The sequence below is a fragment of the Meriones unguiculatus genome, chromosome 15 (assembly GCF_030254825.1).
Source record: "Meriones unguiculatus strain TT.TT164.6M chromosome 15, Bangor_MerUng_6.1, whole genome shotgun sequence".
NCBI classification, from domain to species: domain Eukaryota; kingdom Metazoa; phylum Chordata; class Mammalia; order Rodentia; family Muridae; genus Meriones; species Meriones unguiculatus.
The window spans coordinates 23,128,796-23,147,530 of record NC_083362.1 but is presented as its reverse complement, the minus strand read 5'-3'; the positions used below and the strand labels follow the sequence as shown (position 1 = coordinate 23,147,530).

At 34.0% G+C, this 18,735-nt stretch overlaps 1 protein-coding gene across 15 annotated transcripts in view; it reads left to right on the top strand.

Annotated features, from left to right (window-relative positions):
• The window catches only part of Ppip5k2 (diphosphoinositol pentakisphosphate kinase 2), a 67,891-nt gene that overhangs the window by 1,498 nt on the left and 47,658 nt on the right, over positions 1 to 18,735 (top strand). For 13 of the 15 annotated variants that reach the window (XR_009586416.1, XR_009586417.1, XM_060368279.1 and 10 more), the window contains exons 2-10: positions 4,603 to 4,677; positions 5,974 to 6,364; positions 8,514 to 8,709; positions 10,916 to 11,006; positions 11,940 to 12,025; positions 12,757 to 12,911; positions 14,797 to 14,898; positions 16,512 to 16,673; positions 17,541 to 17,662. Coding sequence is in view for 13 of the 15 variants with exons in the window: in XM_060368279.1 (XP_060224262.1) it covers positions 6,251 to 6,364; positions 8,514 to 8,709; positions 10,916 to 11,006; positions 11,940 to 12,025; positions 12,757 to 12,911; positions 14,797 to 14,898; positions 16,512 to 16,673; positions 17,541 to 17,662 (1,028 nt within the window). In the remaining 2 variants the exon portion in view is untranslated. Of the gene's footprint in view, positions 1 to 4,602; positions 4,678 to 5,973; positions 6,365 to 8,513; positions 8,710 to 10,915; positions 11,007 to 11,939; positions 12,026 to 12,756; positions 12,912 to 14,796; positions 14,899 to 16,511; positions 16,674 to 17,540; positions 17,663 to 18,735 lie in introns of those variants that run through there. The other 2 variants (XM_060368280.1, XM_060368289.1) reach the window with 2 other exon arrangements.

Genomic DNA, 18,735 nt, shown 5'->3' with positions numbered 1-18,735 from the left:
TTTTCTAACTGAACTATAAGGCTTTAGAGCGGTAACATACTGATAGCTGCTATTAATGGGTAATCGTGCTAAAGGTTTTGCACATATATATTCATTCAGTCTTTCAAAAGTCCCACGAAGGTTGTTAGATTATTATATTTTTTAAGCCGGAAAATGGAAAGTTAGTGAGGTCGTGTAACTTACCCAAGTAACATTTTGCTGTGGATAAACCTTTGAATCTTTACCAGAAACTAGATCTGAATCTAACATCTGTATTTTATTGTCCTGCCAATTGTTCTTGTTATTCCGGTTTCTTCATTAACATTTTCAGAAGTTAAAAGTATTTATCCATTTAAGAAAGCACAGAATGTGCTTTTTTTGTGCCTTACAAATGACAATCATGACCCCTGCAACTTTTGTATGAGATGGAGGATTAAATATTTCAGAACCTAAAATGTGTTTTCTGTTTCATAGACAATTTTTCTGAAAAAGCAAGTCATAAAACTGATGAGTAGAAGGCTCATGGAAAATCAAATCTTCCTAAGTTTTATATCAATGTGATTTGTGGAGTAATTACGAGGGCATTAAATTGAGCAATTGATAGGATATTGAATCTAATACTACACATATGAGTGGTTCATTTAGTCTTTCTGAAAATTTGAAATGTTTGATAATTCAAAACAAAACCCTGAGCTCTCATAGAAATAGATAGTTAGAAAGAGGTCTCTGTGGATCACAAAGGATAGGGAAAGAGTAAGTTATGTGTTTGGGATTTGGTAGATGCATGACATTAGTCTAAAAAGCATTCTTTGAAATCTTCCAGTTGTTAAATTCAAAAAGAATAGGAACTTCCTCCAAAATGGCAGTGAATTCCTCACCAAAAAGCTGACTCAGCAGAAAGGTAAATTCCAGGCAGACGAGCCAACTCAGCAGAAAAATACCTTTTGAAGAGCGAGGGGAATCAGTCAATGCCAGAATTGTATGGAATTTGGAACAGACTTGGTTTGTATAATAATAATAATAATAATAATAATAATAATAATAATAAATTCCTTTCCTAGCCTGAAGAAGCCGGTATTTAACACTTTTTGACTAGCTTCTTGGAAATTAGGTACCATTTAGAGCAGTGTTTCCACTGGAAAGTGCTTTGGGGAATCTCAGGAAAGCTGGTTATGTATTTGTGTTCTGGTTGAACAGCAGTTATTGGAGCTCCAATTTCCTTTGATTTTTGGGGGGGTGGAGGAAGAGGGAGTGGAAATTTACTACTTCCATGGCTGGACTTTAGTGGAACCCATAGGAAGGATAGCTTGGGAGGTTTCTGCAAGGGAGCAGAATTGATGCCTCATGCAGTGTGTTGTTTCTAAGGAAGAGGCAGCTCTAGCCAGTATCATAAACTTGTAAGAGAGGACTGTTTATCCAGGGCAGTTAGGTAGTCGAGTCTGGAGGAGCAGAGTGAGACTGTAGCACAGTAACAAGGTCTCAGCAAACAATGCAGAAGAGGAGCTGAGCTGGCAACCTTTGCCAGAAGGTACATTCTAAACTGAGTTGCTTATGTTTGGTTTTTGCCAGTTAAAGTCAGAAACATCTATTACCATATTAGCCAGTTATAGAGGTGGCTGCTGTTTACTGGGTCCTTATTGTACTCTAGTTGTTGTGGTCACCTTCATTCTCACTTAATCTTCACAACTATGTGAGTTTTATAACCCCATTTCATCTGGTGCCCAGAGCTGGTCAGTAACATAAAGACAGCTGAGGCAGTTTTTCGGGGGTGAGGTTGGGGGGAGTTAGTTTTGTTAGAGTGGAAAAGTGCTCAAAGTGTGACTCCAAGCAATGTCAGCATCACCTTGGAGGGTTAGGAAGACAAAATATTGCTTTTAACCCTAGACTTTTCAGCTTTATAGTTGAGTGCACCAGGTGTTTCTGATAGATGTTAATTTAAGTTTCCTGGTTCCTGCTTGTCATGTGTGGAAACTAGTAACCTGGAACACATTTCAAATTTGTAAACCAGGGTTAAGTCATTATTTTTTGCACACATCTCAAACCTAGCTGTCTCTCTGTTTGTTAAAATATAGATTCTCTAACCTAAGGATTGGGGCTCAAAACTTTTTATGATACTAGTAATGTGTTTACTATTATGATGCAATTTGTGTATTTGGGGACCATTGCTACAAAATGAATCTTAAAACTAAAAAAAAAAAATTCAATTCTGATATTTGAATAATCCATATATCAGACTAGACAGTTAATGTCACTTTAAGTTCATGACTGAAAATTCATCAAATTGTTGAGTATTGGGTAATGCTGTGACCATAGTCAGTGCAAGTTGTGGGATTTCAAATGAATTAACCATTGTGAATGTTCTAGATCTCTTCAAATCTCATTAAATTTCATTTTGTGAGAGACGGTATAACACATCACAGAAAAAGCCTCCAATTACTCCATATTTTCTGAGAATTTTATTAAACATTTATAATAATGTTATAAAGAACTGTGACATTATGGGATTTTTTTGTTTATTATATTTTGTTGGCTTTTTGTCTGTTTGTTTGTATTTGTGAACTTTTGTTTAAACAGACCTGGCTTTGCAATTTTTTTTAGTGGTTATGTGATTATTGACTGATTGATTTAATATAGTTTAAATTATTGTAATACCTGAGCCTCATGTGTTCAGTACTATTGAAATAATATACGTTTATATACTTCAAATATGTTTAAAATGAGGAAAACTTCTACTATCCAAAGATGTTTGTGAGATCATTCATTTGCAAAGTAGTAATTGCTTCCTAACTGGTTTTCACCTTAAGACATACATCAAAAATGATAATGTATCATAGGGAAAACTGAAGATAGTGTTACTCAAGTTATCTGAGTAGGGCCTTAAAGCCATCTGAATGGCTCAGGCAATTGTTAACATGATGAATTATGCATTCATCATTGAGCAACATTTTAGGAAGCCCTGCATTAAAAAGTCTTTAGAATATAAAAACATTTAGTAAAATTTTATTTTCTTGAGGTTTTTTTTTTATATATATATAACCTGGTTTGTTAAATAATATGACTGTAGATGACCAAGGTCAAATGAATGATAAAGGGAAGAAATCTTGGAAATTGGTAAATTTTGTGGACTATTTATGTTATTTGAGATAAGCCAAGCACTTGTAGAAATTCTACTTTATAAGTTTATATCCTTTTTATTATAGGAGATAATGTTTTCCTATGGTAACAGTGTACAGTCATGAAAACGGTGAACGTGTGTTTTGCTTCCTGTGTGCTTCTACTGTTTTGCTCTCCTTCATTTTTCTTTTCTTTTTTTTTTTTTTCGTAGTACATGAGTAAATCTGGCTACTTGTTAGAACTGCTTGATAAACCTTAAAAAATAATTAATATGAAATTTTTTAGAAATACCGTAAGAATATCTGAGTTCTACTCAAACATTATAATTGCTATGGAGTATGTCTAGAATTTAGAATACAGATAGTTTTAATGTATCAACATATATGTATCCCTTACATGGAATATGACAGATACAGTTTACATATAAAGAAATTGAGGGCCCAAGAGTTCAAATACAATTTTAAAGGAAAATAATCCAACCTTACTTTTTTGACTCCCAAGTTCATACTTTTTTTAAGCATTAATTGGTTCTGTCTCTGATATATTGAAATAGAATTAGAGAAAAAATAAATGAAAGCATCACTTAGCCTTATATTCTATTGAGGGCTAATTATTCTGATACTATTATGACAAAATTCGTCACTGTCTAACCCGCCTCTTCTTCCTCACCTGCTTTCTCAAGTGCAGTTTAAAAAAATAATTTTACCCCTCAGTCTTCTGAATGCACCTTATATCTCTGGCATCGTTTTCTCTATTTTTCTGCTCCAACCTCCTTGACTATTCTATAAACATAGGAAATAACCAAGTATACTTCGGCTTCAATATTTTATGTTGTTGCACAAGATGTTCTCAACATATCACTCCCTGGCTTTGATCCAATGCCATGTGATTAGGGAAGACTTCCTAACATGTACTTTGTCTGTTCATCTACGATTTCTTTCTCCAGTGAATATGAAAACCTGGATTTGGGCTATAAACTTACAGTTGTGTGCAGGACATGCACTCTTCTCCCCTAGGCAGCATTAAAGACCCAGCTGAATTCCATAAGGGGTGTGTGTGTTGGAGGTGGGGGAGGCAGAGCAGTTACTAATTCATAGTGTTTGGGGGAGGGAATCAAGGTGATACACATCCCTTTTCCCCTATTATCCTCAGGATGAGTTCTGCTCCCAGTGTGGAGTAATTCATTTGAAAAGTAGTAAAGTAGTAAAGAAACCAGTGGGGGTTTTTTCTTTGTTTTTAAGATTAACTTATATACTTTATGTATATTTGTGTTTTGTCTGCAGGTATGTCTGCACACCAGAGGAGGGCACCACATCCCTTGGGCCTGCAGTTGTGACCTACCACGTAGATGCTGGGAATGGAACAGGACTTCTGGAAGAGCATGGCTCTTAACTACTGAGCCATCTCTCCAGTCCTGCTATTGTTTTACAACCAACAAAGAATGGTATTTCTGCCACTGGTCATTGGATTCTTGACTGACTTACTCAAAATTTTGTTTCTGTGTTCTAGGCATTTCCCAAAGAATATTTAAATTAAAAACTACACAGACAAACAAACCAAAACCAGCACTGCCTCTAAAACAAGGTTGTTGTTGTTATTTACTCATTTTTGTTAGAATACTTAAACTGGGGATATAGTTGTTTGTGTTAGTGAGGGGAGTCTTTAAGAAGTGTTATGGAGTAAATGTTTATTTCAGCAAGTAGCAAGCAGTATTCATTTATATTTCCATGTTGTGTTAGTAGGAAGCTTAATTTAACAGTTCATATAGAAATATAAGTTTATTACATGTTTCTGCATGAAGCACCATGCCACCTAAGTCTTCAGTTACAGGCTTTTGGTATACTCTCATTCAAACACGTGCACATGGAAACCGAGATTCAGAAATGCTAGCATAAGTTGTTAGTTATTGAGTAACAGATCTGTGTAGTTGACTACAAGCACATACTCTTTCTGCTACTACAGTATTTGGATATGTTAAATGGAAAGAATATAAGAAGCACACAGGCTCCAAGGACGTATGCTTGTATGTAAGAAAAAAGTTTCATAGAAAGCCACCAGTTAGACTTCAGTCAGACCTCTAGAAATAAGAATTTGGGGTTGTGCTTTGAAAAATCTATTTCGCATATTGTTTGATGCTTTTTATATCAAGTGAAGTATTTGGTGAATAATTTAATCTTGGCAGATAACTAATTTTAATATCACCAGTGTTCAAATACAAGTAAACAGCTTTAGCATATACTAGTTACCTAGTGGGTTTTCATGGTGGATTTTCTGTGGGAGTGTCACTGAATCACATGCAGTTTCTTGACAAGCACATTATGTTCGGAGGCTGTAGCAATTGTTCTACATTTGCTAAACAGTTTTAAGCTGTCAGCTTGAAAACTTCTGTTGAATCCAGTCTTGTGTCCAATCTACTAATTAATATACAATAGTTATGTTCCCTAAAAACCTGTCTTCAACTTAATTTTTTACAGTTGATTTAATGCTGTCTGAGATCAATGCTCAATTTTTAGTTATTTTCAAGCCTACATTACATTTCATCTATCTCTGTGTACTCTTTTCAGTTACTTCTGGGCTCAAGGTTTTAATTTTTAACAAAATTTTGCTTTATAATTTGCATAATTTTCTCATTTGTCAGGTACCTTTTAGATTTAAGTCAAGTGTAGTCTTTTTGTTATGTTGTGTCATCTTACCCACTTGCTCTGATATATTTTTCTGGAATATAATCTTCATTTCTTGATTTTATGCAGGAAAATATATCTTCATTTTGGTGGCCTCTGTCAAGTTATTGGTTCTGACTTTATAGTATCATTTAAAATTATTTTTTATGTGAGTGTTTTTGAAGCGCTTGTCAGGTTAATTATTTGTGTTGCATTTTAGGTAAAAGGATTGCTATTTCAACTCAGGGAAGCAGTAGCCTCATTGTCCTTGTATTTTAAGCTAGAGCAGCAACTTGGAGTTCAACAATGAAGCAATGATATCTGAAAACAAAGAAGCATTTGCCAACTAAATGTCAGCATATTTCATGTGATTGTGTGAAAACACTGCACAGACCTCTGTGTCAGCCAGCATAACAAGAATGTTTTGTTCTGACACTTTTTTTGAAGCCGCTTTAATATAGATTATTTAAACTTTATGTATATCAAATTAAATAAAAATGAGTGAAGGCCCCAGATTCTTTGTTGGACCTGAAGATGCAGAAATCAACCCTGGAAATTACCGTCACTTCTTCCACCATGCAGATGAAGATGAGGAGGACGAGGATGAGTCAGTGAGTGGTTTCCTTCTTCTGTGGTAAACCAGTACAGTACAGAGCTTTCACTAACATAAATGCAAATGAATGCTGTGATTTTAAATAGGACAACTTTTTAATCTGCAAGTTTGTTAAATTTAATATCTCAATTAATATTGAGTTAACAGGCAATTAAAAAGTATGATAAATATAGCTTAGAGATAAGATCCTTAAGTAGTTTAATGACAGTTTAGAGTTGTTCAGTAAGACATTAAGAAATGACATAACTACATTATGAAGTTTGACAAGACTATCTCAAAGGCCGGCTTTTGTGAGTGTGAGAAAATGATGAATCAGAATGTCTTGTCCATGTTGCATCTTAGAAGTGGAGCACATCTGTTATATTCATTTCCTTGTCTACTGTGCTTCTTATTCATCATTGTTTGCAGGTGGTGATTATTTTATTTTGGGAACTGATTTGAAATACGGACATAAAATATGTGTTGATTTTTCTTTTTAAATTTTATTTATTTTTTATTAATTATAATTTATTCACTTTGTATCACAGCTGTAGCCCCCTCCCTCATTCCTTCCCAATCCCACCCTCCCTCCCTCATCTTCCATGTCCCTCCCCTAGTCCACTGATAAGGGAGGTCCTCCTCCCTTTCTTTCTGACCCTAGCCTATCAGGTCTCATCAGGACTGGCTGCATTGTCTTCCTCTGTGGCCTGGTAAGGCTGCTTCCCCCTCAGGGGGAGGTGATCAAAGAGCCAGCTGTGATTTTTCTTAAATTTCAAATTAAAAATACCTGTCACACTTGGTTAAAGTGGTGAGATCTGACTGCAGTAGCAGTTAGACAGTTACTTAGGTCCTATGCCAGGAGAGCAGAATTGTTCATAGAGAAGTCACTGGGGCGAAACCATTGAGCAGCTCTAGCTCCTCTAGGTAGGGGTCACACTCTTAGCTCGTTCTGCCTCACAGCAGGAGAAAGTTTTCTGTAGCAAAGATGTTCTGTCTGAGCCACTGTGGGCTGAACCTTGAGAAACCCTGTTAATGTTTTTTGTCACATATTTTGTCATAGCATTACAAAATAACGAGTAGAGCCGACCTATGGAATCTCCTTTAAGAAGATTATAATGAACCATTTTAGGACTTTTGATGAGGAATAAAATAAAAAGGGAGCCTTAAGATGGATGATAAGAGGAAGCAGACATAGTAGACCCCAAGATGGTTATTGTTTATAGTCTATTTGATTTATAATCAAATCTAGTACTCATTTGAACTCCAGAAATCTAGTACTCATTTGAAATCCAGTTTTCATGTTAGAAGCAATGTAGAATTATTTTTCTGGATGTGAAATGGACAATTTAATCCCAAAATTTTCCTTGCTACATTTAAGAGGAAGTTTAATGATTCACATTTGAACTGCTTTGTATTGTTTATATGAAGAGTAGATTTGGATTTATATAGTTGATAGAACTCTTGAGCTCCGGAATGCAAAGACCAAGATAAAAAGAATCCAGAATGAAAATAAAGAAATTTTAGGAGCATGTGAGGTCCTCAGAATTTACTGTGTATATGGTGTGTGTATTTAAGTTTAAAGTTGATTTGGTAAAAAATACAAAGATTCAAGACCACTACACAGGATTGCCAAGTATGAATATTGAAGGGAGTTTCAAAGATCACTGGCACCTTCTCTTCAGCAGTGAGCCTTTCTCTGACTCAGAAAGCTCTCTGCGACCAGCTTTGTCCTAGCTCAGTCTACAAGAAGACTTAATACTCTGTAGCTTTGGAAATGCATTTGATTTTAGACAACAGAATTCTTTATCTGACTCTTCTGTCTGGGCTTTGTAGTTGGAGTATGTGGGTTTTTGCTCTTGTTTTTTTGTTTGTTTGATTTTCCTGCCTGAAGATAAATAAATGCTAGAAGCAGTTGAAGAAGGAATGTTTGTTCATATTTTAAAGTTAATTGAAAACAGTAGCAAATTGTTTTTATTTTCAAATCTTTGTAAAAATTTATTTTAATTGTAAAGTATTATAACTAATAGAATTTTTCTGACGTCAGTGGTAAATATGTCACTTTCATTAATTCCTATGCTTCATCTACTTTTGAGAGAAAACAAGCATAGTAATAATATCTTAGGATGCCTATTAAGTCATCCTGTCTTTCTGCTTTCTTTCTGTTTTAGCCACCAGAAAGGCAAATTGTGGTTGGAATATGTTCCATGGCAAAGAAATCCAAATCCAAACCCATGAAGGAAATTCTGGAACGGATCTCCTTGTTTAAGTACATCACAGTAGTAGTTTTTGAAGAGGAAGTGATTTTGAATGAACCTGTGGAAAATTGGCCTTTATGTGATTGTCTTATTTCTTTCCATTCTAAAGGTATTATATGGTGGACAGGGGTGTTTTATCCTCTGTGGTTGTAAAAATAATATATACTAATTGTAGAATATTGGATAAAACAGAATTGAAGCTAACCCACAGATAATGGTTGTTGATATTTTGTTATATTTCTTGCTAATCTTTTTCTATGTATCTTTTACAAATTTAGCATTGATGTTATATGTAACTTTACATTTAGCTTTTCTTAGATTTTTATCAAATTTTCCACATCACACTTTTAATGTTGTATATTATGTAAATGTATAACATAGTTAACTAATAACCAAACATTTGAATAACTCCTAGTCTTCACTATTAAAATATGGTTGTGATCAGACATATGCCTTTTTTGCATATATCTGTGGATAAGTTCTTCAATTATTGAATATTTTAAGCCCTATATTTCTACTACATAGCCTGGTGTTCTTTATATAAGTGTGAATACTTTATTTCTGAAGAACTTTCAATCAAAATTTTAGGGCATCTTTACATTTTTAATTGAATGTAAATATCAGTTAGGTTTGAGTATTGCCTTATAGTAAGATCCAATAATCAAAATTATTGCTGACTATCTCTGAAAATTTTTAAAATTTTGTAAATTACTTGATTTTCCCATTAAGTTTGTAAGTTTTAGAATTTTTTTCTATATTAACCATTCTGTTTTTCCCCCAAAAAATAGTTGTGAACTATGCTAAGTTTTTTGTTTTTTTTTTTTATACTGATAGTTAAAATTGATTTTCATTTTTCAGTAAGCCCATCTTTGATCTTGGTTGGTTGAGGCTTTTTCTTTCAGAAAAATTTAAATTTCCTGTCTATGAACCATGATATGGTTCTTTCTGTGAGTCTACTAGCTCCTAAAAGCTCTCTCTGCCATGTCTAAGGACATATTCTATATGTTATGCAGTGGTAAGAGAGAATTTTTTTCTTTAACAAAACGAAATCATGGAACTGATGGCAGGTGATTTCCATTTGCTTAGTTCTGATGGGAAGCTTGAAATCATGACATTGAGACATTTACAGATGCAAAATTCTTATACTTTAACTGTTAAGATTTGTAATTTGAGTCCAGCTACACCTTAATGCATTACTAAAAAAAAAAAAAAAAATTAGGGTAATTTAGGGATAAGTTTTCTTTAACTGAACATAGCTTTTTTTTTTATTAGAATTTTAATACTTAACCTTTCTAAAATTTCTTATAGTGCTGCAGAAATGTCATGTCCTCACTAGCAGTTAATGTTCACTGTTAAATCATCCACTGTCCTGCTGACTGGTTTTTATCTTCCATAAATAATATACTTATGAAAGAGTTGTCACGTAAGGACAGTAAAAGCTATCATTCTTTGGAACATAATACCAAACCTTCAGTATCTTGTATACATTAAAAAGGTTTTAATTGACAAGAGTCCTATTGGTTAGACGGGTGTCATGCTCATTTACAGCTGGCCTTGAGTTTCATGATAGATAAGTTTGCTCAACCTTATATAGCTAGACAGGCAGGATTTGAGCACTGATTTGTGCTCTCATCTTCTGTGATACATTGGAGACTTTTAGTGGCACTATAGAGAGTAAACATAATTTCGGAAATTCTTTATATTTTTTTCAAATCTGTTGTAGCCATATCATTACACTTGACTCATTTTCATTATTGTTAATCATTTTACTAGTCTAGAAATTTTAAAGAATTAATTTCTGTATCCTAATGGTGACCCAGTAACAGCATGCTTCTTTTCATATTTTTATCTTTTATACATTTTATTCTGTATAAATCCATTTTTGCATTTGCTTCTATTTTTAAAGGTACTGTCAACTAGTTCATATTTACTGACATTAAAATATCAAATAAAAGGAAATTGTATATTGAGAACAGTTTTAAGAATCAAGTAATATGAAACACGTTATTCATAAATTTCCCTTGATATATGAAATAATCTTATCTTTCTATCAGGTGTCTTTAAATAGGCAGATACAGGCTAACATCTCGTGGCCAGTGACTTGATGTGCCGTATCAATGATAATCACTAAGAAAAACTAATTTTAACAGTACAACTTAAATAAAAATTCCATAGTGGTTATTTTATATCTTTTATAGAAGGTTATGTACATGATGAAATTTTTTTAGGGGAGGTGGCATATTGAAGTTGATAAATTTATAGATATTGGCTTATGTTGAGATTGTACAGAATATGATAATAATATGTGTTCTTAGGATTTCCACTGGACAAAGCAGTTGCCTATGCAAAACTCAGGAATCCATTTGTAATCAATGACTTGAATATGCAGTATCTCATACAAGATAGGTGAGTGGTGAAGCTGGCTGAATTAAGAGGAAAAGAAATCAATACTTACTTAGTAATTAGTGTATGCTGACAGAGCATCAGATGCTTTCACAAATGTTAGTTCATTACATCCTTAAAATAATACACAGAAGTAGATGTTTGTTAGCAAACTTTGCAGATGAGGAACCTTGAGAATTGAGGAAATCACTCACCTAAATAAGTGGTAGTCTCTCAAATAGTGGGACAAGGAATTGGACCACATTTGCTTGATTTCCAAAGCGTATTGAACCCATGAAAATTGCAGTTTCCTGTTATGTGAATTATGATTAAGACATAGCATTCACTCATTGTAACTGATGATTTTCATAATGAAGTGTACCCAGCACAACAGTTTCTTACTATGTATCTTAACATTCATGATCATAGACTTCTACATGAAATGATGAAAGTATGTGTTTGTCTGCTTCATTTAATTAATATTTTGTTTTCGTAGCTACATATAATTCTTATTTTCCACGAGCATTCTAGTTTTGTGTTATAACATGAGCTTACTTATATTACTTACATGGAAATATATACATGTATATATTAATTTTGTGTGACGGTAGGATCACCTTTCTCTTAGTATACTGTGGATGTTTTTCTATAGCATTAAGTATTGTAAGGTAAGGGTTTTAGTAATTAGACAATATTCTGCCTTTGTGATATATTAGTCTTACTTGAGTTTCTTCATCTGTGTAGTGTAGTCTTTTGATATGCTGCAAAAGCTATTTTATGTGCATTTTGGTGAAAATTTTGTTAGAAGCACTTTGATATTTGAAATACTTAGAAAAACACAAAGTAGATATTTGTGTCTTTTACGTGGTATTAAAGAGTGATAATTTACTGGTATGGGAACATAATATATTGGGAAATAGAAAGTAGAACACTAAGGAAGCTTCTCTGTTTCTTTAGAAGAGACGTTTATAGCATTCTTCAAGCTGAAGGCATCCTGCTTCCTCGGTATGCAATTCTGAACCGTGATCCAAATAACCCGAAAGGTCAGAGAACTCAGCATTCTTCCTTCTGGCTGTTTATGTACTTTTTGCTGCTTCCCTACAATAAGTAGAAATAATTTCAGAATTCATAATACCCTATTTAATAGTTTTTCTTAATGAGTTAAACAGATGAATGTGTGTTTAGTTAACATGCCACATTGTGGTCCTTTCATGGTGGTTCATGGCTGCATACCAGTACTCAGAAGGATGGGGCGGGCTGATAGGAAACTTAACGTTGGAGTCAGTACATATTCAGTGGGCCAGGTGGACTTCATATTATGAGACTCTGTCCAGGAAACAAAGCAAAACAATATACATGCGCTAACTGATAATTAATAATATAGGAACTGTCTCCATGTTTATTATACATATAATTGTAACTTATGGTTTACAATAAGTTACCAGGGCTGACCACTGGTACTGGACAATCATTTAGGAAGCTCACCCTTGGTTAAGACTAACTCTTATTCTCTCAGCATTGGTTGCCTGGAGTCCTTTGTCTTGGGGTGGGCTCCTTTTCTTTGAGGTACTGATGCTTGAGCCCAGGGCCTCGCACATAGTATTCAGGCCTCTACTCTGCTGCTGTGCTGCCTCCCCAGTTCTGATTAATTTTGTCTGCTAACTAGAATATAGTTTTACTATAAGCTTAAAATTTTTACTTTCACTCCTGTAAAGCTATTATATAGGTGATGTAACAGTATGCGACGTTTCTTGCTATTATGCTTTATGTGTAGAATGCAATCTGATTGAAGGAGAAGATCATGTCGAAGTAAATGGGGAAGTCTTCCAAAAGCCATTTGTAGAAAAGCCAGTCAGTGCAGAAGACCACAATGTTTACATTTACTACCCAACATCCGCTGGAGGTGGAAGTCAGAGACTTTTTAGGAAGGTAAGCCTTGTAATCTTTCTGTGAGTAGTCTTCATTCTTCTGTACAGTCTGCACAAATTTGTTGAGGGTCATCAAGTGCCTCATAAACTGAGGTGAGATACTGAACTGTCATCATCTAGAGGAAAGTCATGAAACACATAATGTTTCCAGAAAGTACTTTTCTGTTACAGTGATAAAATACCACAACAAAAGCAACTTCTAGGGTTCCAAAAGGACAAGCGTCCATTCTGGTGGGAGAGGCCTACCAGCGAGCTGCTGCATGGCTGTAGTAACAGGAGCAGAGAACTGAGAGTTGAGAGCTGATTGCTGTCTCACAGCAAGCCTGAAGTAGAGAGAACTGACAGGAAAGGACACCAGAGGCCTTTAACTTTTCAAAGCCCGCCCCCAGGGAGACACTTCTGCAGTCAGGCTGTTACACCTATCAAACAGAGACACCAATGGGTAGCAAATGTTCAGATACCTAAGTCTGTGAGGGACATTTCCCATCTAAGTTACCATAGAAAGTGTAATTACACAATTTTGTAAACAAAATTCCTGCCTTCAGAATACAAGGAAAGTTGTATTCTTCAATCTCCCACTTGTATTTCTATCAGACTGGAAATTGAATTAAAGATAAACTCCTTTCTGGAGAAATCATATGGAAAAATTGCCAATTCATACAAAAAGTAATATTACTAATTTTTACACATTTAAGTATGTGCTTAATTGTTCTCATAATAAAACAAATGCAAATCAGATCTGAAGTATAATGGTATCATGTTACTTTTTAGAATGTTAAGAATTTTTTTTTAATTGGGTAGTTGGGAAATAAACCCAGTCTAAAAATGTTAGCAGGAATTCAGTCTGTTATTAATATAATTTAATAATGTATCAAAATTAAAGATGCACTCATAGGCATGAATTTCCATGTTAAGGTTACAGCAAAGAGCTTGAAAGATGGCTCAATAGTTAAGAGCACTTGATGCCCTTGCAGAGGACCCCAGTGGGCTCACAGACCTAATATGGTTGGTCACAGCCATCTGCAACTCCAGTTCAGGAGATTTGATGTCATCTTCTAGCCTTCACAAGCACTGTATGCATGTGGTGCACTTACATACATGCACACAAAACACTAATACATATAAAATAAAAATTAATTTTAAACAGAAGACAAGATGCCATCTAAATATCCACTATAGTGGTAAAGATTAAAAATACCAAATAGAGACTAAGAAGTTTAGACCAGTTAGAAATCTCTTATCTATTGCTTGTGAGACTCAGATAACAGTTTTTAAAAGATTTTGGCAGTATGTGTGTAAGTACAGATATGAATGAAAATGAACCTCCTAGGAAATTTTTAGAAAAATAATTACATATGTAGCCTATTTCTGTCTTAGGAATGTTTAAAGCATTACTATTGTACTATGTACTATTGTACTAGGCAAACAACCTAGTCATATATATGTAAAGTGAAATGTTGCTTATATAGTGGAAGCTCTGTAACAAAAATAAACAGACCCAACTGTGTGTGTGTGTGTGTGTGTTTTACATACATTCAAGAGAGGCCAGAAGAGGGCATCAGATCTCTGATGCTGCAGGTGGTTGTTAGCTGACTGGTGTGTGTGCCAGGAGCTGCAATCTCCTGAAAGAACAGCTAGGTCTCTTAAGATCTTTAACACCTAGAAACATGATTTTTTAAATTATATTTTATGCATTTTTGTTATATTTACTTAACAAGTACAGTAGAAATATATACTGCCAAATAAGTTTTTAAAGCTTCATGAATTAAAATTATTTTAATTATTTAATTAGAGTGTCTACAGTAGATAATAAATAAAAGTTATATTTTAAATATATTATAAAAATGAGGATACTTTACTTATAGATGGACATCTTTTCTCTCTAGATTGGCAGTAGAAGTAGTGTATATTCCCCAGAAAGCAATGTGCGAAAAACGGGATCATATATATATGAAGAGTTTATGCCTACAGATGGTACTGATGTTAAGGTAAGATGTATTTAGGATGGGGCTGATTATGACATGATGAGTTGAAGTACAGATACTCCTTGACTAATATTGGGTCATGTCCTGATAACCTTTGTGTTAACTTCAGAACACTATGTTAGCTGGGTACAGTAGCATATCCTACAATCCCAGCACTCAGATGTGAGGCAGGAGAATCCTGAATTTGAGGTAAGCCTTTGCTACATACCCATTTCCATACCAGAGGACCTGTCTTTTCTCAAAATAACAAAAACATTTGACAAACCTAACCTTATCAACATCATAGCTTAGTGGCATGGTGCACTCCATGTAGAACATGATTATATTTTGCTTGTAATTGCACAACTGGCAAAAGCTATATCTAATTGCTGCTGTCCTATAGCATGAGGGAATGATACTATATTGTCATTAAACAAGAAGGTAATAAAAATTTAAAGGATAATTTCAGCTGGAAGTAAATCAATGTTGCATCATCCTTGTCACATCAAAAATTCACAAATTCAACTATCATAAGACCATATAAATCATAGAGACCATTTAGCTTATATTTTGAGTTTACCATTTATTTTAGAGAAAGGGAACAATTTAGCTTCTACTTATTTTTCTTAATTTTCTTGTTATTGTTGGTACTAGGGATGGAACATGGGCTCTTCTGTGAGGCAGGCAAGCATTCTGACATTAAGTTCTTTAGTCCAAACTTCTTATGACAGTTGGAAGCCTAAGGACTCCTTTTAAGTGCTCTTCAAGGCTTAAAGTAAAATACACAGTATTACAAAGATGATGGATTTCAGTGAATGTTATAAAAATGCTTAGTCAAAGTTTTAAATACAAACAGTTCTTTAAAGGGTGATGAGTAAGTACATTTATCAGGCTGAACATTCAAGTAGCTACCTACCATTTACCAAACAATGATTAATGTCAGTGATATGTGGCTCTGTGATAACTGTAATGCAATATAAAAATACCTTTGCATTTGGTAACTGATGAAGCTTGCCTCTTCCCAGCCTTTCTCTGACTAGGCTCTTCTTTCTAAGCTTAAATATGATCTTGAACCTACCCTTTAAAATTTGTTGGTAAATTCTCATTGACCACAGGATAACATCCATGTTTACAAAACTGCTATATAAGCTATTTCCTCGCCTTTCTTCTGACAAATGCCATTTTGTGCAGTACATACTGCATTAAAATCCTTTTCCCTTCCCAGAATACCCTGTGTTGCTTCATTTCTCTGTCCTTTCTATTTATTACCTCTGTATAAAGTCCCTTTCCTTGGTCTCCCTTTACATTAGTCCCCTACCCTTTAAAAATCTTGTAGCCATTTCTTCTATTCCTATTTAAGAAATGTATCTTTCTGGTATTACACATAGAGAGTTTTAGCGTCATAATGGTCAGTTTAGTAGTTTTATACAGAGAATAAGATCCCATTATGCTGTGTAAATAATTTTGTTTAACCTTTTCTGATATATTGAAAATCATAGTATATAAAATAGAAAGGTGTGTCTTTAAATAGTTTGGCCTCTGAACTATCATAAATAGATATCTTTCTTTGAATTCTTGTTTTCTGGTTATATATTTAATCAGCAATATATACTGTATATATTTAAATTTTATGAAAGGTTTATACTGTGGGTCCAGACTATGCTCATGCTGAGGCTCGAAAATCTCCAGCTCTTGATGGCAAGGTAGAAAGAGACAGTGAAGGGAAAGAAGTAAGATACCCTGTCATTCTCAATGCACGGGAGAAGCTGATTGCGTGGAAAGTCTGCCTTGCTTTTAAGGTAGGATGCTGTGTACATCATGCAGACCCTTGTATTCTAAGTTTTTTTTTTGGGGGGGGAGGTGCTACCCATTATCGGACTTAATTAGAGTAGTATGCTGAGTAAGTAGTTAGTATATTTGAGCTCATGTATGTATGTAGGTGTTCCTGTGGCGCTGACATCATTTTCCTATATTACCAATATATTTTTGTATTATAGAAAAGTAATAAACCTTATTCAGTTAGGCAAAAATTAAAGTTATAGAATAACACCACTAACTGCTACTTTGTGGCAGTGCCTAACATATTTTTTAAGTTGGTAGATTAAAAGTGATCTTCATTGTTTTCTCATTAGCTCTCAATACTTTTGCCTAATACACAGTAAAACTTATTCTTGAGAACACTATAAATACCCTTTTTAAAGAAACCTCTTTGTTTCTGTACTTGACTTTTCGCTCTTCTCTGCTGTTAATTTATGTAATTACTAGTATACAGTGTTCAAGTAAAAGTAGTACAACTCGCATTTAATAAAGGATGCATTTTAATCTTTTTAACAAAGGCCTATCCCAGACTCATAACTTAAGCTAATTATATTACTGATTGTTAATTAAAAATACTACTTTTATGTAATTTTGTGAGAAGAATGTTAGTCTGTAAATGAATTGTAATGCAGTCTTATAAATTGTTTTCTTGTACTCAGATTCCATAGATTATTACTATTTTTTTTGTGTTTTCGTGATAAGGGAATAACCATAATGGAATACATAATATGTGTACAGAGTACTCAAGGTTATGATTATTCATAACCTTCATATAATAATATATTGCTAGGTATTTTATAATATGTAATGTTTTTAAAAGAAACCTTAAAATTTTTTGTTTTGAATAGCAAACAGTTTGTGGTTTTGATTTGTTACGGGCCAATGGACAGTCCTATGTCTGTGATGTAAATGGCTTCAGTTTTGTGAAAAATTCCATGAAGTACTATGATGACTGTGCAAAAATTCTTGGGTAAGAATTTACTCACTTATTTTTCTTCTGTTTACCTTTGTGTGCTTGTTAAGCCATGGAAGCTCTTTAAATAAATCTAGAATAATATTCAGTATTCATAAGATACCTCCAAAACTATGCCAGATCCTGAGTGGTGCTTCAGGTTATGAGGACAGCTTAATGAATTATTTCCTCCTAACAATTTCACTTCATAGATTTTGCTATAATATGGGATTATTTAATACAGCATTCCTTTATTTTACTTATATATTTGAAATGTTTCACTAACCTAGTTAATGGTATAAAGTAAATGCTCATAAAATAAGATACCTGAGTAATACAGAAAAACATTGAAATTTAGGATTCTTTTCCATGACGTCTTTCTATATATGTGTTACTTGCTGTCCTAATAAGATTATAAATAAGTGAAAAAGAAAATATGATGTGTAGAAATACCACTTATATCTCATTTGTCTTAGTGCTTTATATCTCAATTCAGAAGATTATTTAAGCAAGAAGTATCTTTAAGATTTTCTATGCATATATGACAAAAATCACATAAGGTAATTAAAGTCAGCATTTGTACTGTGCTTCAAAAGTGTAAGCTTTTCAATAAAGAGAAATTAAAAACAGGGCTGTCTTAACTAAGTTTTAGCATGAATGCATGCTAAGAAGAAGAAAAATAAGTTATGTGTATGTATGAGAGTGAGAAGAGAAATAGGAAATGGAAAAGAAGGGAGCAAAGATGGAAAGTAAGTTTGTGTGCACTGTGCGTTTCTGTTTATAACTGTGTAAGGGTGCTTTTTCGAGTGTGTGCAGGAGCTGTGGTCAGTTTTATCTAGCATCTACTCTTTCTGAGATAGGGTTTCTCACGTCTCTCTGGCCTGGACTCTCCTAGTGGGTAAAGTGTATTAGTTCTAGGAATCCACAAGTCTCTGCCTTCCCAACACCAAGATTACAAAAGAACACGCTACCATGCCCTGCCCTTTTGTTTCTTTTTAAACTGAGCATAGTATGGTTCAAACTCAGGTTCTCATACTTGCAGCGCAAGCACTTTATCAACTAAGAAATCTCTCAACCCTTCAAATCAATTA